This window comes from Euprymna scolopes, chromosome 35 (assembly GCF_053919585.1).
Source record: "Euprymna scolopes isolate OS-2025 chromosome 35, ASM5391958v1, whole genome shotgun sequence".
NCBI lineage: Eukaryota > Metazoa > Mollusca > Cephalopoda > Sepiida > Sepiolidae > Euprymna > Euprymna scolopes.
In genome coordinates, this window is record NC_136516.1 from 10,012,865 (window position 1) to 10,039,740 (window position 26,876).

At 32.6% G+C, this 26,876-nt stretch overlaps 1 protein-coding gene across 1 annotated transcript in view; it reads left to right on the forward strand.

Annotated features, from left to right (window-relative positions):
- LOC145259676 (uncharacterized) overlaps nucleotides 1-26,876 on the forward strand; it is a 374,516-nt gene that overhangs the window by 185,426 nt on the left and 162,214 nt on the right. The window contains exon 3 of the mRNA XM_080117335.1: nucleotides 9,238-9,291. Within this exon, the coding sequence (XP_079973461.1) occupies nucleotides 9,238-9,291 (54 nt within the window). The remainder of the gene's footprint in view (nucleotides 1-9,237; nucleotides 9,292-26,876) is intronic.

Genomic DNA, 26,876 nt, shown 5'->3' on the forward strand with positions numbered 1-26,876 from the left:
TAGCAATTTTATAGTTTAATATGTAGAGATTTATGAAGAATCAGAATCGGTAATTGTATCGGAATTGGGTATTTAATACGGAATCGGGAAAAATATTAGAATTGTTGCATCACTAATATTGCCAATAACATGGTACACCAATAACAACTGAAAATGGGCGAGTCAGGGGTAAAGTTCGGTATATCCGCTTAAATTTAATTTAAGCGCAACTTTCAGAATCACACAAGATCACGTTATATGTTAGATATCTATGTGGCATTGTTATCATATGGTATTTTATTATAATGTAATTTATTATATGGTATTTTATTATAATGTATTATTGATGTGGTAATGCTATTATATGGTATTGTTATTATTTGGTATTTTATTATATCTTATTGTTATCGTATCGTATTTTATTATATGGTATTTTATTATATCGTATTGTTATCGTATCGTATTTTATTATATTGTATTTTATTATATCGTATTTTATTATATGGTATAGTTATTATATGTTATTGTTATTATGTGCTGTTGTTATTATATGGTATTTTATGATGTTGTATTTTATTATATGGTGTTTTATTTTATGGTCTTGTTTTCATGTATTGTTATCATATGGTATTGTTATCATATGTATTGTTATCATATGTATTGTTATCATATGTATTGTTATCATATGTACTGTTATCGTATGTATTGTTATTATATGTATTGTTATTATATGCATTGTTATCATATGCATTGTTATTATATGTATTGTTATTATATGTATTGTTATCATATGTATTGTTATCATATGTATTGTTATCATATGTACTGTTATCGTATGTATTGTTATTATATGTATTGTTATTATATGTATTGTTATCATATGCATTGTTATTATATGTATTGTTATTATATGTATTGTTATCATATGTATTGTTATCATATGTATTGTTATCATATGGTATTGTTATCATATGTATTGTTATCATATGTATTGTTATCATATGGATTGTTATCCTATGGTATTGTCATCATATGGTATTGTTATCATATGTATTGTTATCATATGTATTGTTATCATATGTATTGTTATCATATGTATCGTTATTATATGTATTGTTATCATGTATTGTTATCATATGGTATTGTTATCATATGGTATTGTTATCATATGGTATTGTTATCATATGTATTGTTATCATATGTATTGTTATTATATGTATTGTGATTATATGTATTGTTATCATGTATTGTTATCATATGTATTGTTATCATATGGTATTGTTATCATATGGTATTGTTATCATATGTATTGTTATCATATGTATTGTTATCATATGGATTGTTATCTTATGGTATTGTCATCATATGGTATTGTTATCATATGTATTGTTATCATATGTATTGTTATCATATGTATTGTTATCATGTATTGTTATCATATGTATTGTTATCATATGGTATTGTTATCATATGTATTGTTATCATCTGGTATTGTTATTGCATGTTTCTAAAATTTTGAGATGGAGATATTGATTTTTCGTATTACTTGGATTCTTCCTACTAGTGTTCTCATCTTGGGCTTGGAGGTTCAACCTCCAGTTCAGGCTACACTAAAAAATATAATTACAGATTACTTAGAACGTTATCTACCCAGTCAGCGAAGATGAGAACAGTAATCGGAAGAATCCAAATAATACGAACAATCAATCCTTATCTAAAAAAAAAAAAAAAAAAAAGCAGAAACGTTATACAAGAATATTGTGTTTTAATTATTATTTAAAGATTAGTGGATCTCAGTTCTGAAAAATCACGACCCGATTAAAAATGGCGGATATTATAACTAATTGCCTTCTGAAATCTATTTTTGGTTAAATCAAACGACCGAACGATAAAAGATGTCTACCGCAGATATATGTCAGCAACAGCACCCAGTGATAGAACCTAATAGTTTGATTAGGCAAAAAAAAAATAAAAAGGGAATAAATTGCTTGCTTTTTTTTTTATTGGAATTCATTATTGAGATGAGTATCATTTATTAATTTATTTTATTGCGGACTGTTATCCCCATCTTTATTGTTGTTTCATGACGTTTCGGCCAACTATTCCTCTGGTCTTTGTCAGGTGGTAACCGCGACGGATAGGAATTCCGAATCTCCTAACTGCATTTTCAGCAATTACTGCCATCCATAGTTGTTTTCGTCTCACCACGATTTGGCCAAGTAAGCCTCTGACTGGCTTTGGGTAGGATTGAAACCGAAGATGCAGTGGATAGAGACGTTGAATCTCTGCGGTTCCAGTGAGAATTGTCTGAAGAAAGCGGTTTCAATCCTACCCAAAGCCGACCAAAAGCTTACTTGGCCAAATCGTGGTAAGACGACAATAACTATGGAAGGCAGTAATTGCTAGAATGCAGTTAGGAGATTCGGAGTTCCTATCCTGTCGCGGTTACCACCTGACGAAGGCCAGAGGAATAGTTGGCCGAAACGTTGTGAAACAACAATTAATGAAGATGAGGATAATAGTCCACAATAAATAAATTAATAAATTGCTTGCTTAACGAAATGTAAACAACTTTTTTTTACTAATGTTTTACTATTTATCAAGATAAGAATAGTAGTCCAAAAAATAAAAAAATAATAAAGAAAATCAATTTTCGTTTCCAAAATTCTTTCTGAATTTTTTCGTAATAGCAAAAATCTTTGTTTAATCAGCATACAATTATATACAGGAAAACTTGTGGCAGTTTCATCGGTAGATATGATCCTGAAGGGGTTCATATTCATAGAATCTTAACTCTGCCTCTTTCCCCTAGATTTCTTCCCGTGCGGTTATCGCGAAAATAATGTCTACAAAAACAATCCCCATCATATTTATCGCTTATCAAGCGTAAAGGTTACTCGAGGATAAGGCTTAGTGAGATTGATAGATTCTCAGTGAAATTATGAAGAATATAGGGAGAGGATTGAAAATAATGAATGGAATTAGCGACATTTATTCACTCATTTATTTACCTCTTCAGGTTAGACAAAAGGTCATCTAAGCTTCAACCGCTGTCCGATCGACGAAATCTTGCATCTCTTTACCTGTTTTACAAGTATTTTAATGGGAGATGCTCTGATGAACTACAATCCCTCATACCCCCTCGACGTAAATAACCCCGACAAACCCTAACCCCGACAAACCTGACAAACAGCAAAACCCCACGCCTACACAGTAGAAATCCCCGGATGTTACAGAGCCTTCTAATCTAATAGTTTCTCCCCTAGAAGACTTTGGAATTTCCTTCTAGGTTCCTGCTTCCCTGATTGTACTGACATGCAGAAGTTCAAGTGTAACGTGAAAAGACATTTTGCTGCTCAATTCCCTACATAGTATCCTTGCAATTATGTCCCAGATAGTAGCCCCCTATACTAAAGTGGCACTGTGCCTTGTTTGGAGTGAAAATGCAATTTTAAAAAAGCCAGTGCACTAGAATTAGTGCATTATGGCACTAAAATATGTTTGAACAACCCCGTCGGCATTCCCAAGAGGAGAATAGTGGTCCGAAAAATCCAAAAAAATAGGAAAAAAATGAATCCTCATCACCAAAATTCAGAAACGTAAAGTCTTTGTTTCATCAACGTGCAATGATATGCAGGGGGACTTGTGTCGTTTCATCGGTAGAAGGCGTGAAGCTTCAAAAGTGGTAAAACAACAGAAAAAAAAAAACAAAAAAAAAACGTGTTTGCACGTCATTAAGCAAACAATTAATTGTTTTCTTTTTGTTTTTTGTTTTTTTGTTTTTGTTTTTTTTTACTTCTCATCGAACTATTTGGTTCTCCTGCCACTGGGTGCTGTTGCTGACACATATCGCTGGTAGTCATCTCTTATCTTTCCGTCAATTGATAAACCCCAGAAATAGATTCGAGAAAGCAATTAGTCATAATTGCCGCCATTTTTAATCGGGTCGTGATTTTTCAGAACTGACAACCATTCATCTTTAAATAATAATTAAAAAACTATACTCGGATTTTTTTTTTTTTTTTAGATGAGGATTGATTATTCGTATTATTTCGATTCTTTTGACTAATAATGCGAAGGGAATACAAAAGAAAAGTTACGCTGAACCTGGTCAATGCTAGATGGGTGACCCTTTCAGTATATCAGGCCCTGTATGCAGTAGCCATCGATACAAAACCAGCGTTGTCATCTCTCCTAACCGGGATATGGTCCTAGGTTCAATCCACGACTTGTAGAGAGTTGCTAGTCTAGCAGCACTAATGAGTTGTGATACAACGAAACAGTACTGTATGTCGATGACTAGAAATATATTTCAAAGCCTCCCTCTTTGGGTAGAGCACTATCGTTAATAATTTCACCCGCTGCGTAATTGGCTGAAAAAAAATGCTAGGCTCGCTGTTTGTTTGTAAATAAGTGGTTTGAGCGCTATAAAAGTGGTTGACGAATGTTTGTTTACAATTGACATTTGTGGAGGTTATTTGCAAGCACCGCTCCCGTGGGTCGATCGATAGAACTGCTGACTATCAACGCGATGGTTCTAGGTTCAATCTTCGGCCTGGGAAAGGTGGTAGTCCAGCGGCACTGATGAGTTGTGATACAACAAAACTACTGTATGTTGATGATTACAATATGTGTGTATATATATATATATATATATATATATGTATATATATATATATATATATATATATATATATATATATATATATATACATATTTGTGTTGTCTAGTGTATATATATATATGTGTGTGTGTGTGTGTGTGTGTGCAACCGTTGTATTTGACTACCCAGATTCAGGATATACTAGGAATTAAACGTAACGATAAATTCCTTAAAATGAAGTAAAAAAACTGAGGCATGCGATTATTGTTTTTTTTTTTTTTCTAAACATTTAGTTTCTCCAAAAAGAAAAAAATACCTGAGCTAAGATCGAAACGAAAACCTAAATGCAAGGAGTCAGGTACGATAACCATTAGGCCAGTTTGCCGCGATTAAAAACTGTTTTTAAACCGACTTATTCTTAATATATGAACTGCCATGTGAACTATTCGCGCATAAGCAGTTTTTTGCTGTTTTTTTTTTACAAAGACATCACCACTTATCAAGGCCAAGAGGCCACTCGAGAATAAGGGTTAAAGAGTGTACAGTAAACAATTGGGCAATAAAGTAATCGTTAGTAATGGAAATTCGGTAAATTTGTTAACTTATAGGGAATGGCTTATCAAAACCTTGTTTACGTTAGACTTGAAGACAACCATATTAGAAATCAAGAAAACGGAAGAGAATTCCATAGGCGTGCAGTTCTAGAAGCTTTGTTCATGGAATCTACGTTCAGGTTTAGGCACAGATAAAGAGTGGGGGAAATGATTGATAGTGTTTTCTGCTAGACGGGTGTTTCTTGCTTGTGAAAGTTTGGCGAGGGGTAACCATAGATTGGAGCTCAGTCGAGCACATAAAATAACGATAAAGCAGAGACAAACTCGCAACATCTCTTCTGTGAGAAAGGTTACAGGGAAGAGAAAAAGACATTCCCTACGAGTTGTGACATAATTGCAAAATAGAAAAAAAATCCGATAATCTCCCAGCTCTAATTTTTCAATTTTCATAACTTAGCAGCCATTTTCCCGGATGAAAACCGATTAAAAAGTTTTTCTCCTGTCTGAATACCCTCTATACCAAATTAAAAGTTTGTAGATCAAAACTTCGTTGAGTATTATTTGTAGGTATTAAATGTAATGTTAACTTGAGAGTCGTCCTCATACACACGCACACATTCTCACTTTTATATATATATATATATATATATATATATATAATTAGAAGAAAAAGAAATATAAGCTGGCATACGGCGCCATACACTCAAATGTTAAAAACAAAACTTGGCAACAAACGTCTAGATCTTGTCGAAATGCACTTTCCCGTAACCAATCCCTTACACAAAAGTTTCAATAAAAATACCTTAAAGTTATCCTACAGCTGCTGCGAAAATTTAGAGATGATAATTAAAGCACATAATAACAAAATATTAAATAAAAGCAATGAAAATAACAACAAAATAATCAATAAAAAGTGGACACTATGACAAAAATAAAACTGATACAAAAAAACACATATGTAACTAATAATAATAATAATAATAATAATTATTATTATTATTATTATTATTATTATTATTATTATTATTATTATTATTATTATTATTATTATTATTATTATAAACCAACTCCGGACAACAACAACCATACTAGAAATAAAAATAAAAATACTAATAACGAACAAGATAAATGCAACAGTAGATCTCGTACACTTTGCCTACTTCAAAATAAATGTCTTACCAAAAGCATAGTTTACCAGGCCACAATATTTGCGAAAGAAACGCCGAATAACAAGAAATATTACGTAGGGTATTCAATAATAAAAAACACCGTATGAAAACAACCCTAGCAAACAAATACTGGGAATTCAAGGAAAGCGGACGTTCGCCGGTAGTCAAATAGAAAATAGTAAGACAAGCAAACGCATGTAGAGACTTAGACGATCCATGTAGATTATGCCTTTATGAAAAATTTGCTATCCTATACTTTAAAGAACCCCTACATCTATTAAACTGTAGAAGAGAAATAGCGAACAACTGTGTTCACAGGATAAAATTTACTCTAGGATATATATACATGTAAACTAACGTATAAAAAACAATTAACCTAGATTTAAAACAGGTCAAGACACTAGATATCTACGCTAAATAGCACACACAAAGGAACGGGTCAACTGGAGGTCAAGTTGGCCTTTGTCCTGTAAGTGCTTTCTCATTGGCTGATTAGGAAGGGTGCGGTGAATACTAGAAAGCTGATTGGCCAACAAAAAAACTCAATAGAAGTCGCGTATATGAAAATGTGAGATAACCACAAAATTCTCGCATAAGCCTGGTGAATTCTAGAGTGGATGAAATGCGGAATATTCAGTGTAGCTTAATCGCCGTATATATTTTATAACTTACTATATATATATATATATATATATATATATATATATATATATATATATATATATATATATATAGCAGGTCATCCAACGTTGCCCGGCTGCAGAATACGCATGAAGATTATATTTATATTAATGCAGAATTCTTATTGATTATAAACAGAAATATCGTAGATATTCAACATAACGTTAAATTCCTTTTTAAAAAATTAAGTAAAAAGAAACGGAAAGAAACTGAGACATGTGCATGCTAGTATTATGTTTTTTTAAACAGTTCACTTCTTATAAGAAAAAATATATACTCGAGCTGGGATTAAAATCAAAACATAAAGTCTTTGGGCCAAGTACGATAATCATTACACCAGATTGACATGACTTTAAAGAGTGCTTTCAAACCAACTCATACTTAACATAAGTAGGCTGCCATATTTCACGATCGCGCATGCGCAGTTGTGAAACAGTTTAAAACAAATAAAAATCTGATGGCTCACATGAATCATTTTTTTTAATTTTTACCCTTTTGCAGCCATTTTTTCCGGATGAAAACAGATTAACAAGTTTTTCACATGTCTGAATACTCTATATACAAAATTTCAAGTTTGTAGATAAAAAAAATTCGTTGAGTATGTATTATGAGAAGTGTCCTCACACACATTCTCATAGTTTTTATAGATATACTAGCAGGCCCATCGGCGTTGCCCGGTCGTAAAATATTCATAAATATATTTTAATCTATACAATCACTTATCAAAGTTTACAGTTATCCAAAGGTGCTGAGTTCAATCCTGAACAAAGGCAGTAAAAACTAACATTCAAAACAGAGAATCAGCAACTATGTTCCAGAGCCTAGCTGGAGTCCGAAAACGGTACCCCCGTAATAATAGTAAAGGGTTGGGTTCGAAACTCCTAACAAACGGTTCTCCAGTTCGATACAAAACACCTGATGAAGGCCGGAGGGGAAAACAGCCGAAACGTTGTGACTATAACAACCAAGATGAGGAAGTCAGTCCGACAATCTCAATAAATGAAAACACATCATCTCAAAAATACAGACAATTACTATAATTTGTATATTGTATTGTAATATATTTTTTGTAAAATAAATAGTTAAGATTATACAATATATATTACAATTGTGTCGCGTGTCGTTTTTTTGTGTCTGACATAAATGCCTTCATTGAAGAACGAGACGACCATGAGGAAAAGGAAGATTCCAACCCGAATGCCACCAAAGGTCAAGACGTTTCCTGGGAGAAGAAGGAGCCACACAGCCATATTGTTATAATTGCCCAAGCCCGAAATATCCACAACCACACTAATTCTAGCAGATTTTTTTACCTAACTTTAATAGTAGTAATTATACAATTAACATTCGACGGACACTCCTTAAAACATAAATTGGCTCCACATCCATACGCTAATCAAACTCCTAATTTCAAACCATGTTCATTCATTTGACAAAGATAACATTAATAACACTAAGAGTACAACACTTTCTACATTAATTAAAAATCTTAGGGCTAAAATCATAAGCTTCTCCATTAAATAGTCAATACGCAAAGAATCTAAATCCTACACTCTAGGCGTTAAGTCTTGCCAGCTTTGTATATTTGAAGCTGTACAATTAGGAACCATTTGTGAATTAGATATTTCCTAGACACTTTCTCCTTCAGGAGAAGCCGGTTCACCCTCATAGAGTTAATACCGCTGCTTATGCATCCAAATGAACAATATATCCATTAGCATGGTCGGAGCGCGATACAATAAACCAACAATTATTCCAGCGACGATCTATGACCAAATTCCAAGATTCCTGTAATTTCTTTTTGTGTAAAAACTATCTTTAAAATGTTAGTTCCATCTTTTTGTGTAAAAACTATCTTTAAAATGTTAGTTCCATCTTTTTGTGTAAAAACTATCTTTAAAATGTTAGTTCCATCTTTTTGTGTAAAAACTATCTTTAAACTGTTAGTTCGATCTTTTTGTGTAAAAACTATCTTTAAAATGTTAGTTCGATCTTTTTGTGTAAAAACTATCTTTAAAATGTTAGCTCCATCTTTTTGTGTAAAACATATCTTTAAAATGTTAGTTCCATCTTTTTGTGTAAAAACTATCTTTAAAATGTTAGTTCCATCTTTTTGTGTAAAAACTATCTTTAAAATGTTAGTTCCATCTTTTTGTGTAAAAACTATCTTTAAAATGTTAGTTCCATCTTCGGTCAGCAAAACTAACATGTATTTTTATAATATTTATAATATTCTTTTCTCTGTTTCTAGGGATCCGTCCGTCTATATGAGAAAAGGGTTTCTGTGTCCAGAGATGAAAATCAGGTAAGAGAAATATTTTATCTACATATAAAAAAGTAATCTTGTCTGTCTGTCTGTATAAAATTTGAAAAGTTTTGAAGAAACACACAAGAAATGCACAAGCACAAGAAAAATGAAATTCCGAAAAAAAAAATAATAATAAAATAAACAAAATGCCTTTGAAACGATGTTGCAGGTGCAAATATTTTTTATATTTGTGTCGTGATACTTGGCCTGGTTAGAGGTCATCTTGGGACGGCAATAGCACCTTTGGGCATGTTCCAAAACCACCCTAAGATATAAAACAAATTGGGTTTTAAAGTTGCTTTAGCGAAGTAATAAAATGAAAGATATGAATACATTTCTAAATTTGCACAGGTTTACTACTTTTGTTACATAGTCACCAGAAAGTGTATATTACGTTGTACTCCCTTCAAGGAGAACACGGCACCAAATTAACCGTATGTTACATTGCGTCAGTATTAATCATCTGATAGATAGCGAGGTCTATATGTAAGGCGTGTATATCATGTACGTGGGTATATAACGTGTTTCTTTGTGTCGTCTAGTGCTTTAGAATTGTTTCTTGTAGACGTGTGTGTAACTGTTAACATATATACAGTACACATATAGATACAGTTTCAACAAACTATATAACATTTTATAAATAAAAAAAAGAGGGGCAGAATATCTTTCTTTGGGGTTTACGTCTTGTAAAACAGGGAAACAGTACCTTCATTCATCTGGGGTGTTGATTGATGAACCTGCCAAAGCTGACATGAATATCCATCGCAAAGAATGACCAACAAGCCTTGTATTTTCAGACATTTATTCCAAATGCTTCCACGTTGGAAGATTGCATGCGTATTAGATCCCGCTTCCCCTGCCGTACAGGACCATAGGGCCCTGTTTCTAATGCTCCTGTTGAATAGCAGGGGGCTCATATTGGGGGCACATTAACGGGGACTCAGAACAGATGACGCTGATAATGAAGGAGACATTTGTATATATTACATCATCACGACGACTGTAACAATTCTTGGGGACTTCATATTAATACAGACTGCGTGATATGATGCAACTGTTCTTAACACAGAGAAGGGGTGGAGATACTGCACTTATGATGGAGGGTGGTGCACATTGCTTGTAAGGTTTGTTCGTTACAAGATGATGATAAAAACACGTTTACCTTTTTGGTTGTAAGGAATGACGACACAAGACAAACAGTTACAAACATAGTTGGTTTCTTTACTCTTCAATATATATATATATATATATATATATATATATATATATATATATATATATATATATATATATATATATATATATATGATTAGTTTTTGTTTGTTTTTTTTTTTTGTAAAAGAAATCCAACAGAGTGCTTAATTAAAAGGAAAATCCGAAAAATAAGAGCGTATTCATACTTCGTATTTTGTGTACAGAAAGTTGTCAGATGAGACAAGTCATTGCTACTGTCGGTTTCAAGCCCGATAATTAGGACCGCTTTAGATATCCATATCAAGCTCTCTTCAGCCAATACTCATCTATTTTACAATCGGAACTGGCAATTTATATACATCACGAGTTCACGTTTAACTCTCATTTGTTTAATCCCCCCCATTTATTTATCGGATGATGATGATTTCATTAATTTTAAAATTTGAATTATTTTAATTTTAAAATCTAATTTCGATTGAATTTTTTTTTATATAAATTTTTTTTTATATGTAAAACGATTTTAATTTGAAATCAATTTAATTTAAAAATCTATTTTTTTTTTATATATATATAAAAATTCAAACTTAAAATTTATATCAATATCGAATAAACACGTAAAATTCGAAATTTTCGAATACGTTTAAAAATGTCTTAAAAATGTTCAACTCTTTCACGGTTTGGGGAAGTGAGCATTTATTTGCCTAATGGATATTTCTAGTATATTATATATATATATATATATATATATATATATATATATATATATATATATATATATATATATATATACGTGCAGTTCGAATTGATTGACTCTGATGGTTAGGATAAATTCTTGATTGACTCCTGTTTAGCCACCTTCAAAAAAATAACTCGTTTCCATTTCACTTAAAATGGCTGGCTTCGTTCCAGCATCATCACCAAAGCTATAAATAAACCGGAAGTCACTCGTTAATAGTGCACCACGCCCTCGAAAACATTAATACGGCCAGATTAGTGGACAGACTTGGTGATAAGTGCCGATCTTAAAGACTAATAGCACCCAAAAGCCATTCCCTGTATTTATGTTCGCAGTTTTGAAGACGTGCACGACTTTTGAAAGTACAATAAAAAGAAGAAAAAACAGATATTAACAAGCATATGTTGAATAAACGTACCAGATTGCTGACACGCGTATGGCTGCTGTGTGCAAATGCCGAATGTGCGAAGTGACGTCGCAGCCAGGAAGAAGAAAAAAAAGATCCAAGAAAAAGATCGTGTGCGCAGATCGAGGATAAAGATGACGTAAGAGACAGCAATCATGTTTAGAGGAGGAAATAAATGTTGTTGTTGTTGTTGTTGTTGTTGTTATATAAGGAGTCGAGTTATTACTTGTCCTATGTTCTTTGGGACGTACTCGGCTACAACTTGTTCGTCTACGTGTGTAAAACTGTGTAACGTTACACACACACACACACACACACACACATATATATATATATAATAACGCCAAAAAGAAAGTCTGCACTTGTCATTGTTTCCAAAATCGTAAATTTAAGCTAAATTAAATGTAACTGTTAAAACAACCTATGACACATTTGATTCGACTTTTATTCCTCTATAATTTTAACAGTTAATATTTGACTTTTAATTGCAGTATCCTAGTGTTCACGTCAATTTAAAAAAAATAACTTGAAATGGAGAAGGCAATATATATATATATATATATATATATATAGTCTGTTTATTATACAAACAAAGCTGCTTTGTCCTATATTGGCCACTCTTTAATAACCCCGGAGGTTTCATTAGATTTACATCTAGGAAACTTATCTATACAACAATTATATATATATATATATATATATATATATATATATATGTATGTATGTATATATGTATATACACACACATATATATACATATATATATGTATACACACACAAACACATACACTCACACACACACACATATATATATATATATATATATATATATATATATATATATATATATATATATATACTATCTGTGGCTCAGTTTGTTAAAATAGAACACATGTGAAAGTAGAGAAAAGTTTGATTCTTTTTTTCAAGAGAATATACAAATTATTATTTTTTTAACAAATGTTAAGAAAATAAACAGAAAAATACTTCCATCATTAATGATGCAGAAAAATAAATAAAATGTTGATTTAGTGTTTCAATATTACGCTTATAAATTACGATAAAACTTGCTGAGTATGCGCTGTTTTACGGTTGTTGTAAAAATGGAACGGAAACTTAAATTTCGCTTCGTTTTAATCTTTCTTAATTTTTTACTTGTGCCCCCCCCCAGACGAATATAATCAAAACAGTAACATTCAACAATTGTACTTTATGTATATAAAACACAAAATCTTTATTAAAGAAAAAAAAAATTTTTTTAAGTTTATAACGAAAGGGAAATAATTCCATTTTTAAACGAAAAAGTCAGTTTGGTATATCTTTTTGTTATTTTTTACATGTCCATTCACATGGGAAATGTCGACATTTATAGGTTGTCGGGTACGTTTACAACGAATAAACACTCCAATCTAGTAGATGTATCAGAATTTTTGTAGGAATTTTTACACCCCTATCACGAAACTGCGAATAAAATATAAAAATCTCGTAATTTCTCTTTTAAAAGAGGGTTGCTTATTTTCTTTATGGATTATACTTCCAAAATAAACTATTAAAGTTGTTTTAAACGTAATAGAAATATTTTTTTTATTTTTTAAAAAACAGTAATGAATTTTACGAACTGAATATTTTTCAATTTTTAAACTTTAAAAATCTATCAAAATTTTTCTATTGATTCTATGTTTACGATATTTTTAGGGTCAATGTGAAATTTTATGCTCTTTCCAATAAACCGAATATAATATTTTAGACAATTAATTTACTCCCCAAAGTTTTATATATCACAAATAGAAGAGAAAAGGTCCATAAGTAATTTATTCAAATTTAAAACAAAAAAGTAGTGTTTTTTAGAAATTTACCTGTAAAGTTACAAATTTTAAAACCTTTTTTTTAAACCACGTTGTTTGTTTTTTCTTTTGTTTATTTTTGTTTTTATGAAACCTTGGTTCTTGCTCGTTTAATTGAAAAAAATTAGGGCTTGAATTACATTTTTCGAGTAGTTATAAGCTTGAAAAGACAGGGGGTAGAATAATTCACGCCTCCCATTTTGAAATGTCTATTAAAAAGTAAATAATTTATTCACCAAAGTGTTATATATCACAAATTGAAGAGAAAAGGTCAATAAATAATATGTTCAAATTTAAAACAAAAAAGTAGTGTTTTTTAGAAATTTACCTGTAAAGTCCGAAGTTTAAAACCTTTTTTTTTAAACATGTTTTTTGTTGTTGTTTTTATGAAACCTTGGTCCTTGCTCCTTTAATTGAAAAAAAATTAGGGCTTGAGTTACATTTTTCGATGAGTTATAAGCTTGGAAAGACGGGGTGGAATTATTCACTATTTTTCACGAAATTTCTGACACACCTACCAATCTACCCATGTTAAGAACGGCTTTCGGAATAGACACCCCTAACCTTGCCAGAATACCCGAAAAGCTATAAAAGTTGACGTGTCGAATATGAACGATGAGTTGGACGTAATGTAAAAATGTACCGAATTTAAAAGGGAACGAAATTCAAATTTCCGTTCCATTTTTACAACCATAAAGCAGAGTGTTCTATGCAAATTTTACCTAACTTACTTTATTAATGCTATTTTTTAAGCAAAGAAAAATAATAATATTTAGGTTTGGCTATAAATTCCTAAACTCATTTCACCCTAAATAATTTAGGTGACTGAAATAGGAATCTAATTGAATCTTTAATTTCCTGAATACTATGCGAGAATTCATTTTTCTTCGAGTTATATCGAATTCATTAATACGGACTTTAGGGGCTTTTTTCATAATGTTACTGTAAAAATTATTTTATTGTTACAAATTACGATGCTTTATTTATATAAAAAAGCAAAAATAAATTCTTGCGTTCTTTATTTACTACTGAAAACCATAACTTTAGTAAAGGTATTCATTATATTCTGCGATCATCTTTTGAAAAATACTGCAATTTTCATTAAAATTCGTTAATTTCCTGATTTTTGGTGAATTTTTAAGTAAAGTGAGGAGTCAAAATGTTTATACACTTTGAGCGTCGGCATTCATTTTGTGTGTACCTACCATTTTTCGGTGAATATTTGATAGGAAAGCGACCATGTGTGGTTAATTTAAATTAAATTTCGATCACATGGTTACATTATCAATAATCATGTGATTAAACCCATTGAAAATTTACCGATATTGTAAACACATTCTGTTTACATTAAGCCTGTAGCGTTTTTTTTAGTGATGCAATGTTGGTAACTGAGATTTAAAAAAACCAGCGAGATCAAGAGAAAGAAATGTCCAGAACTCGCTAGATTTTTAACTTTTATCTTCTGAAATTTTCAAAAATCGCTAATCCACTCCCTTAAACTCCATATTTTAACTTCCTACCATAAAAAATTATAAATATAGTATATTCAATATATAAAATGTTCCGTTTTTTCTCACTATATGTTTCTGGAATAATATTGAAGCGGTTAGCTGCCCAGAAGGCTTACATATTTTATCAGCTAGTTTTGCCTGTTTGTTTCAGAGAGGGTTTTTTTTTGCAGGAAACAAATCATAAACTCAAACTTTTTATAATAAAAATTAAATTGAAATATACTGCAAATTAAACATCACAATAATGGTGCAACATATTTTGAAATTAGAAAAATAAAAAACAAAAAAACTTTGTTTTAGCATATTAAAAGTATTTAGATTGGTAAATAATTAAATTCTACTATATTGGTATAAGTTTTTTTTGTTTTTTTGGGGGGGGTTGCTGTTGTTTCTTGCTTTTTACAATTTTCGACTAAATACTTCTAAATAAAGCAGGGTTGCTTTAATCGTATTTTAAACTAAACTTCGGAGGTTGGAATGCCCCCCACCTTAAATGTACTTGGAAAAATCGATTTTATAGCGATATTTAACAACGGTTAGCCGAAAAAAGGTGAAAAACAAAACAAATAATCAATAAATAATTGTTACCAAAGGCAATAAATGCTACTTTTTTTACTTACATGAATGAGTTTATTTTATGTTTTAAAGTATTTTCAAGCGCTTTTCTTTATTTTTTAATCTAAAATTGCGGGTGTGTGGATGCCAAATATCTCCAGATTTTCTAGAATTCCTCGCTAGAATGCAAACGAAATCTCCAGATCTAGCAGGAAAACCGCTAAATTGTAACACTGGTCACGTGACAGGAAGCGGTAATAAATAATTGTCCCTAAATAAAAAAAAATGGCCTAACGGTACAAAGAAAAACACATATTTATCATAGAAAAATTAAGTATAATGTTATAATTAAAAAGAAATATATAAAAACACACATGGATATAGCAAACATATAATACCAAAACGTGGAAGCCATCCGTCCAGTGGTTTTTTAGACTATTAATTGCGAACGAACCAAGAGTTACATTTTTATATATATAGATATAGTGATATATTTAACCACCTGACTAATCAACACTCCGGTCGCTTGTCCCAATTTAGAAAGATTTTAGTTAACAACCCCTCTACACTTGAATAGATAAATAATAAACGAAAACTTGACATACTAGAAGCATTAATAGTAAAGGCTTTAATAAAAAAAACACTTTACCAATAGTAATAACATTCTGAAATATTTGTAAAGTCATTTAAATAATTGACCAATGAAAAATATATACTCGTTATAAAAAAAAATTATACAACTGGCGATGAATCCAGAAAGATTGAAATATACTCAGTTTTCCGAGCAATTTGGCGATTATATCAGCTAGTTCCTGCCAGAAAGGAAAACCGTTAATCGAAAGTTGGGAAGGATCAAAACACAATTAATAGACACATAATTCTATTTTATTTAATGAAATATGCCTTAGAGAAAAATGTTCACACACACACACACATACATATATATATATATATATATATATATATATATATATATATATGTATATATATATATATATATATATATGTATATATACTGTTTTAACAAAAACCAAGACTCCAAAGAATAGGTTGATATCAACAAATAGTGTATTTCTTTGTTAGTTACAATTGTTTCAAGACCATTCGGACAAATCAAACCATAATGTCGTTTGAAAATTTTCACAAGAACAGCCTTTCTTCAGATTTATTGAATAAAGAAACAATTTTACAATAAAACCTTATGGAAAACATTTGCCTTATAAGGAAAAGAAAACAAGCGAAACCATTTTACCTATATGGCATTCTTGCAAAGTATTTTTAAAGATGTATATATTTTCCTATTTTCGTATTTAAAAAAAAAGTAAAACTAAATATCATACGATGTTACTACTAATTACCTCTGTCCATTTACTATGTTTTAGTAATCCTATTCATTGATTTCTTAAATTAAATTTCATTATTTCTTTATTTAATTTAACTTATTTTTAAAAGATTTTTTATTTTTGTATTTTTTTAATACGGGCTGATTAACTGAGTTAAATCGTTATGATTCAAACGTTAGTTTCGTATCACGAATATATATATGTATGTATGTATATATATATATATATATGTGTGTGTGTGTGTGTGTGTGTGTGTGTGTGTGTGTGTGTGTGTGTGTGTGTGTGTGTGTGTTTGTGTGTGTGTGTGTGTGTTTATTTCAACCTCGGGGTTTTTTTTTCTTAAATCATTACAAGTTGTTTCAATAGACAGGACAATAATATTCTTCTGCCGATCTCATAAGATAATTTAAGTCAAAATAAGAGATTGTTTAAAAATTACAAATTAGCATCAAAACACTTAGATATAAAATGCTGGATAAAGAGGGTAGGAAGAGGAGTGAAAGGGAAGAAAAGGAAAAGAGAGGAAGTGGGAGGGGGAGAAATATAAATTATATGTAGATAGAAATTATAGTAAAGATTAAGAACTAGGAAGAGATAAATTAAAGTTAAAATGAATTAAAAAGAAGAAAAGAGGAAGTAAAAAACTTTACGGGTTAGAAAGAGAAACTGAAAGAGAAAATACCCTCTCTGTCCAACATGGAACCAACGATAAACAATTTCCATCATGGGGTAGAACAGATCATTGGGGCACGTCAATTAAAGGACGAGTTAAAAGGAAGATTTCTGGAAGTTTTTTTCATAGGGACTAGGAATATATACTAGGAATAGATTTGAAGAGAAACGCTCTACTCGTTTTCAAAAAGAAGCGAAATTTCCGTTTGTAGTAGTCGAGAAAATTGATAAGGAAATGAATCGGCTAGAAACGGCCGGAATACTATCGAAAGAAAGCAAACGAAAAGGACAAACCAAGTTTGTGTGCGGATTTTTCCAGGGGCCTGAATGCGGCTCTGAAAGATTACCACTATCGCCTACCCACATAAGATGGGGTATTCAACAAACTTAAAGGTGGTACAATATTCTATAAGGAGGATTTAAGTGACGCGTATCCACAGGCCCTCTTTTAGGTCAATACACACAGGGAACTCTACGGGTTCAAAGCCGTACATGCGATTTTCCGGCTGGTTATGGACACCATAATGTGCGAACTCGACTTCGCATCTGCCTACTTGGATGACATCATTATTGCCAGCAAATCCGTAGACAAGTATCATAAACATATGCATGAGGTTTTTAAAAGAATTCAAAACTTTGGATTTAAAGACAAAGAAGCGAAATGTGATTTCCTCATGAACGAGATAAAGTACTTAGGTCACATAATTGATAAAAATGGAGGACCGCCCAACTGTAAGAGGGCAAAAGCCATAAAGAGCATGCCTGTCCCCGATAATGTATAAGCGCTCCAAAGTTTTCTGGAACTGGCAAATTTCTACCAGGTTTTCATAAAGAACATGCATGACTTTCGCGCCCCGTTGAATGAACTACTAATGACGGAAAACCCCCGGAAGTGAACGCCTGAATGTCAAGCAGCGTTTGAAAATATCCAAGATACTCTAACATCGGAACTGTTTCTTACGCGCAACGTCGATATTATCAAAAAGAACGATCGCTCATGCATCGAGAACGCTACTGCCAGCGGAGAGACAGTACTTACAAATAGAAAAAAGACTCTAAGTATCATATTCGCGGTAACGAAATTTCATAGGTACTTACATGGCAGAACTTTTACGTTACAAACCGATCATAAGCCATTACTGACGATTTTCGCATCTAAAAAAGGCTTACCGACGTATACTGCCAATAGACTACTGAGATGGGGTACTATCCTATCGCAGCACGAGGGAGGAGAAAGCTAAGTAATTTGTGTTAAACGATATACACACCAGAAATTCTTTTCAAGGTTGAACAAATCAGTTCTTTCGACTTATGTCTTCTCACAAGCAAGTTTTTCTCCAACCGTCGACCGACCCCCCCCCCCAAAAAAAAAGAAACGACTCGCAATCTTTGTTTCGGCTTGACTTTTTATAACCGTCGGGCGAACCCAATTGTCGCGGTAATGCGAGTATCGCTCACAAACGTTTTTCTTTGTAATCTAACTGTCCCAGGTTCGCTCCCCGACGCACGCACAACTCATACTTTTTGTGCGCTTTTGCGCATGCTCGTCTAAATTATGACTTTAAATTGGAGTACCTGTCATGAAAACAAATTAGACATGCGAATGGCCTATCAAGATTGATCCCAATGAAAAGGGAACTTTTTGATGATTCCATAATTGCTGCACTTCGTACTGATTCCGGAATAAAAACAATAATGGGAAACACAATTAGAGAGATTCCAGTATCCCTATCTAAAATTAACAGAGAAGCAGAAAAGGACAACTTTATTTGTGAAATCAAAAACAAGATCGCTATGAAGGACAACAACGTCCCAGAAGTATTCTCATTTTGTCACGAGGTTTTACTATATAGCGAAAGAGTGATAATTCCGAAAAGAAAAAGAATGCTGCGGAATTTTCATACGGGACATCTTAGAAAAAAAAACTGAATGAAGAACTTAATGAGAAACTACGTCTCCTGGTCTTATATGGACAAAGGTTTAATAGAGATAAGCGACTCTTGCAGAGGTTGCGCCGTAGCTGCAAAAGCACCACATATCACAATTAAATCTTGGCCGAAAACTGACATCGAATTTGTAGGTGCTCTCGATGACCACTATTTCTTAATCTTAGCCGATAACTTCACCAAGTGACCGCAGGTATTAAAATGCAAAAGATCCACATCAGGGACAACAATAAATTTTTACACCGAAATGTTTACACGTATATATATATATATATATATATATATATATATATATATATATATATATATATATATATATATATCACGTTAAAATATTAATTTTAAACAAATAAACGCTTGTTTTACACAATCTTTGCCCTGTATTTTTGCTTATGAACGTATATCTTAGGGACATTGAAAAATATAACCATTGAAGAAAAACACACGGATTTTTTTTTTTTTTACTTCTAAATCCTTTTTATCTTACCATCAAGAACGGAGAAGAAAAAATATTCTGAAGACAACATATCACGCCGAAATATTGATTTTAAATATTGTATTGTAATTTTGCTTTTATATGTATTACATACGCATTTTAAAATTTAAACAACGCTTATGTCACGAACTAACACAAACTAACGAACTAACAAACTATATATATATATATATATATATATATATATATATATGTATATATATATATATATAATACATATATATATATAATACATATATATATATACAGAGAGAGAGAGAGAGAGAGAGAGAGAGAGAGAGAGAGAGAGAGAGGGGGGGCGAGAGAGACAGAGACAGAGACAGAGACAGAAAGTGAGAAATTTAAACAACGCTTATTTCACAGGGAACACAAACTAACTATCTAACTAATTAACTAACTAACTAACTAACTACCTACCTACCTAACTATATATATATATATATATATATATATATATATATATTGTATTTATTTGCTTCCCTACCAAAGCAAAGTAGGCACAAGGCCGTTTTTAATGTGGGCTAAAAACCAGTTCCCCTAAAAGTAGGCAAAAGGGGGCACTCTGGTTACCAAAAATAATAATTGTCCCAGTATAGAGGGTTTCCCCTCCATTGACTAGTACAAATTATCTTAAGTGCAGCATCTGCAGAACAGATGGTATTTATTTGCTACCCCACCGAGCAAATTAGGCACAAGGCCGATCTTTAATGTGAGGAGTGAAGGGAGGGGGAAGGGAAAAAGGGGACCAGCTCCCGAGAGGTGGGAAATAGGAGCTGGTTAAAGGTCAGGCATGTGGGGTTGCCCCCACATCTGGTCTTTGCTAGTCATAGCTAGTCATAGCTTGCAGCATCTGCCGGAACAGATACTACATTTTGATCCCGGCCCGAAGGCCAAGTGAACGCGTCTGTGTGTGTGTGTGTGTGTGTGTGTGTGTGTGTGTGTGTGTGTGTGTCTGTCTGTCTGTGTACATTTCCCTACGCAATAACTCTGGCAATTTTAAGTCTACAGACTCGAAATTTGGTATCCAGGGTACTGAGATTTGGGAAAATCTTTGTGATCGGTTTTCGGCCAGAAATTTGGCTGCTAAGGGGGCAAAGTTCAACGATTTGACCTTTGAGAACTCTACATAACTGCATCAACTTAATACACTTGAGGTTTTAATGAAAACATATTTATTTTTACTAACATATTTTGAATTCTTTATCCTTGGTTTTTACCACATATACCTCTTAATATATATATATATATATATATATATATATATGTGTGTGTGTGTGTGTGTGTGTGTGTTTGTGTGTGTGTGTGTGTATAAAATACGCATCAAGTACGCTTAAAAGCCAAATCACAACGTAATATTAAGAAAATAAACAAATATTTTACTTGTTTGAAATTTATCACAAATATATTTCAGAGGTATACTCCATCTTCAGTGTGTTGTTTTGTTTCTTTTGTTTTATTTTTCTTCTTCCTTGCCATGTTGTAAATTTGGAGAAAGAAGTCTGTTTGTAAAAAGCCGCGCGTTGTATCTAGCGGTTGTATTTTGAAATATTTGAACTGTGCGTAGGCAACGTGAGAATGCGCGTGCACGCGTGCGTGTGTGTGTGTGTGTGTGTGTGTGTGTGTGTGTGTGTGTGTGTGTGTGTGTGTGTGTGTGTGTATGTGTGTGTGTGTGTGTAAGTGTGTGTGAATTTGTGGGTTCATGATTTTTTTCTTTATCGTTTTTTTTTAATCACGAATATCTCTGAAAGAATAGCTCTTTATTATTGGTTGAAATATCTGTATACTTCTTGAAGTCAAATACAAGTATTTTTTAATTTTGTTTTGCTGTATTTACCACTGTGTTTCTCCTTCGGATATCTTCTTTTTACACAAAGGAAATATCGAATTTAGTTAAAGAAAAAAAGTTCCAACGAAAAATAAAATAAAATTAAATTAAAATATAATAGCGAATAAACGTAGGAAAACGAATAAAAATAATAAAGAAAGAAAAACAAATATTAAATAGAAAAAAAATATATATATTAAGAAAAAAAATGTCGCCGCTTCCGGTGAGAGAAACGTCTCAAAATGTCGCCGCTTCCGGTGAGAGAAACGTCTCAAAACACTTGAAGATTTTGACGGAATCAACCACACAAATATGGCGGACTATAAACTTAACACGGACACGAAGAAAAAAAAAAAAAAAAAGCAAAACTGATATTCTCTTAAGTATAACGTGTTCACTTTGACAAATATTCGCAAATAATGGCGCCTAGCTTTTTCGAAACACTCCAGCCCACACAAATAACCCTAACCCTAACCCCTACCCCAGCCCACACAACTAATCCTAATCCTAACCCTAACTCCAGCCCACACAAATGCAAATATGTTTTCTTTTTACGTAAATTTTTTTCGCATATCTATACATTAATACCGTAGTACCTTTAAGGTATCTACGTACGTGTGTCCCGGTTTCCAGATTATAATTTATTCGATCAGGAGATCTTATTTATTAAATTATAGAAGGCGATAACATTAAATTAGTATATAAATATGTTAATTTAATGTTCGCATTATATTATCCTAAGGTCTATGACAAAACAGAATATTCTTTTTGTTGTTTTGACACAATTAAACACAGTTAATCAACCAAGAACCACATCACATCACTCAATATAAAAGCATATAAGATAACAGATACACACTCGAGAGTCAAAACAATGAAAAAAACATGCTGTTTTCCTCACCTTAGTTATCACCTTGCATTCTCCTTTTTAATAAATAGGATCTCCCGATCAACTAAGAAGCAATGTAATTTTTTTGTTTTAAATGATGTCAGTTTTGGGCCGTACGTGAAACAAAAATACATCTTCCTGGTCTTCTGGTTAGGATTTATCGGTAGTATCTGTTCTGTCTAAAGATGGCATAACGATATCGTGAGGTTTCTTTTCGGACCGGGCGTCCATACAATGAAAATATATCAAAGATTTCCATAATTATTCTGAGGTCAAACCGTAATAATCAGATATATTGATACAACATTAACCAGATTACTTAGATAAATACGTTTATAGTTTTAACAAAAGGGCTACAATAATATCGAGGGATCTCCATAAACGCTGAACGTCCACAAGATACCCAGCAACAATATATTTCATATGAAACATGCCGTTGTGGAATTTCCACAGATTCCGCTAGTTTGTATAAATATTGGTGACCTCCAAGTGATGACGATGACGACCACCAGGTGAAATATGCCAGATAAAATAAATTAACTGTAAAACATTTTTTTTCAATTTTCTTATCATTTGTTTTTTTTTTGTTTTTTTTTTCTTTTTGTTTTTTTTTTGCTGAGATGCGGCATCCTACCGGATATCATACATTCACTCTCTATCTCATACGTTCCAACAGAGATCTTTTTAAAGAATCTTATCTTAAAAAGAGCAATTGTTTGTACCTCTCTTGCACTTGGTTCGTAGGGTATATTCGCCAGGTTTTGGAATTATTTTCCATGAGTCAGCTTGCTCCTATAATTACTGAAATGATGTAAACATTAGTACAATGGGGCGTTCGAAAAGTAATGCCTCCTATTTTTATTCTGCCCGAACGGATCAAAGAGGATTGCAAATTACATTGTTCTGATAACGAAACTTTCGGATTTATGGCCTGAAAGTTTGCAGATATTGACGGTGTGAGACTCGAAGAAAAAAGCAACCTTTGTCATGGACGTGTGTCAGAAGCAGAGATACGTCACTAAATTGTTCCATGCGGAAAGAATTGAACCGATTAACATTCATCGGTACCTGTTGAACGTTTTCAAAGCCGATGCAGTTGACGTCAGCACAGTAAGGAGATGGGTTCGTCGAGTTAAGATTGGCGACGGAGATGTGAGTTACGAAGCACGTGTCGATTTTTTTTTTCAACCGAGACATCGTTCATTGCTGGCAAAAGTGCATTTAGAATGATGGTGACTATGTAGAAAATACATTCTGGGGCACAAAAAGTCGCTCCATTTAATGGTACCGCTCACAGCTTGTCAATGTTTTAGTTTTTTTTTAGTTAAAAAAAATTGGAGGCCTTACATTTTGAACGACTCTCCTACAATACACTGGTTACCAGCTATCGATGTATCGCTTTAACAGGTGCGTTTCATAAAGCAAACACCGGTGACAATCGTAAAAGTCGTTAAGAGGAGTCGTCAATGATGATGTTACAGTTTGGATCTCGTGAGGTTTGTATGGTTTCAGCTACGATCTCTGTCACTTCTTGTCAGGAAGCATTACTTCTGAAACGTCCCTCGTATTTGCATCTACAGATGATGTTAATCCAAACAGAATAATAAGGTTAGGTTATCAGAATGTTTTCGCCACACGTGGTGTTCTAATATTCTAGTATACATTGAAAGTGTAAACGTTGGGCTATTCAATTCATCATCATCATCATCATCATCATCATCATCATCATCATCATCTTATATTCATTAACCCTTATCCTCGAGTGGCTCTCGCGCCCGGATAAATGGTGATTCGCAAGTAAATAATAACAATCATCATCATCATCATCAGTACTATCACCATCATCATTATCATCACTATCAGCAGCAACATCATCATCATCGTCATCACTATAATCATCACTATCATCATCATCATCATCATCATCATCATCATCATCACTATCGGCGTCATCCTCATCATCACTGTCAGCATCATCATCATCACTATCAGCATCATCATCATAATCATCATCACTATCATTTTTATCATCATGATGCCATCTATCAATCTGACGTGGAATCATTTATTAATGTCTGTTTAAGTATTCCCACGTGTTTAGTTGGTTTTAGAAAGTTACTCTTAAATTAATCTGACCATAACTAAGTTTTGCAAAAGAAAGTTAAAAAAAAAACAAAAAGCATCAATGTTAGGAAGCCAATATCTTCAGACAGTCTGATCTAGTAGCACCAGCATATAAAATAATAGGAATTGTGTGTGTGTGTGTGTGTGTGTGTGTGTGTGTGTGTGTGTGTGTGTTATGGACTCCTAAACGGCTAGGCCAATGTTTTTTTTAATTTCACACAAATATACTTTATGTGCCTAGCAGTGTTTTCAGATAGGTTTTGTACCGGAATGCCTTCGATAAATATTGATAATCGATAATCGATAATCCATAATCGAAATAATCCGATGGAAGAAGGGAAAGGCGATTTTGGCTAAAGTAAACGCCTTATACAGCCTAATATCACAAATGCATTCGAGAAGATTTTTATTACCGCATAAGCAGAAACGCCCGACATAGAAAATCAACAGTAGGTTCTTTTATGTGACAGGGATTTGTTCGAAATGGATGTATCTATTTAGAGCACAATTGAACCGTGATACTTGACTTTTGTGCTTTAAACTTTAATTCAAACCATTATATAAAAATCATTTTATAAAATCAATAGAACTGTCTCGACAGTGCAATGTAAACTACAATGTATTGTGGGACAAGGGCACTGCAGGAATGCATGTGAAGCATCCTCTCGATGCACCATGGTGGGTCACCCTCGAGAGCAGGCAATTAATTGATTTATCTGTGCATAAACCTAAGCGTAGATTCCATTAACAAAGTTTCTTTCTTAGAACTGCACGCCTGTGGAACTGTCTTCCGTTTGCCTGCTTTCCAGCTGACTACAATATGGTTGTATTCAGGTCCAACGTAAACAAGTTTTTGATGAGCCGTTCCACTTAAGTTAACAAATTTACCGAATTTCCATTACTAACGATTACTATATTGTCCCATTGACTACTGTACACTCTTTAAGCCTTATCCTCGAGTGGCCTCTGGGCCTTGATAAGTGATGATGCTTATGTAGTAAAAATAATAATTGATTTGATTGAAAAATGAGCGGTTTTGATGACAATAAAATATGGGAGATTGAAACAGTCGTTGATCATCATTGAATCCCGGACGACATCAGGTCTCCCTGATAGTTTTTTTTTTTTTTTTAACTAAAACAGAATATCAGCTTTAGTAAGCGGGGAATTTTTATATCAATGCGAAGTTTTCATCTGACACCGCTTTTCATGGAGTCACCTGTTCTTCTGATTCGCACGATTCATTTTCCCATTTTTCTTAGTTTATCGATTTGTGTAGACACAGTGTATGCATTGTCATGAAGATGTTAATTGTGGGCTGAGTGGGTCGAAGCCCCAAGGGAGCACCAGACGAATAATACCATGAAAGGAATTCAATAACTGTCCGCGGCTTAGAATAAAATAAATAGAATCGGAATAATAATAATAATTAAAAAAAACATGAAGAAAAAAATGGCTACTAAGAAAGCCAGCAAAACAAAGGGAGATAAATCACGAGTCAGATGATAATCAGTAGAAATAGAATAGGAAAAAAAAAAAAAAAAAAGGAATTAATAAGGATAGAAATAAATGAATGAATAAATGAATGAAAGCCAAGGAATCGGATAAAGATCTAAAAGGAATAAAGGGAAAAAATGATTTGGTTTGGTTTGATGTTTTACTTTACGGCATATCAACCGGTGATTTAGTGCCGAACTTAATTTTGGAAAAGAAAAAAACAACGTTTTAGGCGTCAAGTTCTTTATATCTTCAAATATTTACCCATTTTTTTTACATTAATTTCACTTCTTATCTCTACTATTATTGAAAAGGAACGTATGTGTGTGTGTGTGAGAGAGAGAGAGAGAGAGAGAGAGAGAGAATTCCCTATGGACTCCTAAACGGCTAGGCCATTTTTTCTTTAATTTCACACATATGTACTTTATGTGTCTAGCAGTGTTCTTAGATAAGTTTTGAATCAGAATCACTTAGATAAGTATCGATAATCGATAATCGAAATAATCCGATGGAAGAAGGGAAAGGTGATTTTTACTAAAGTTAA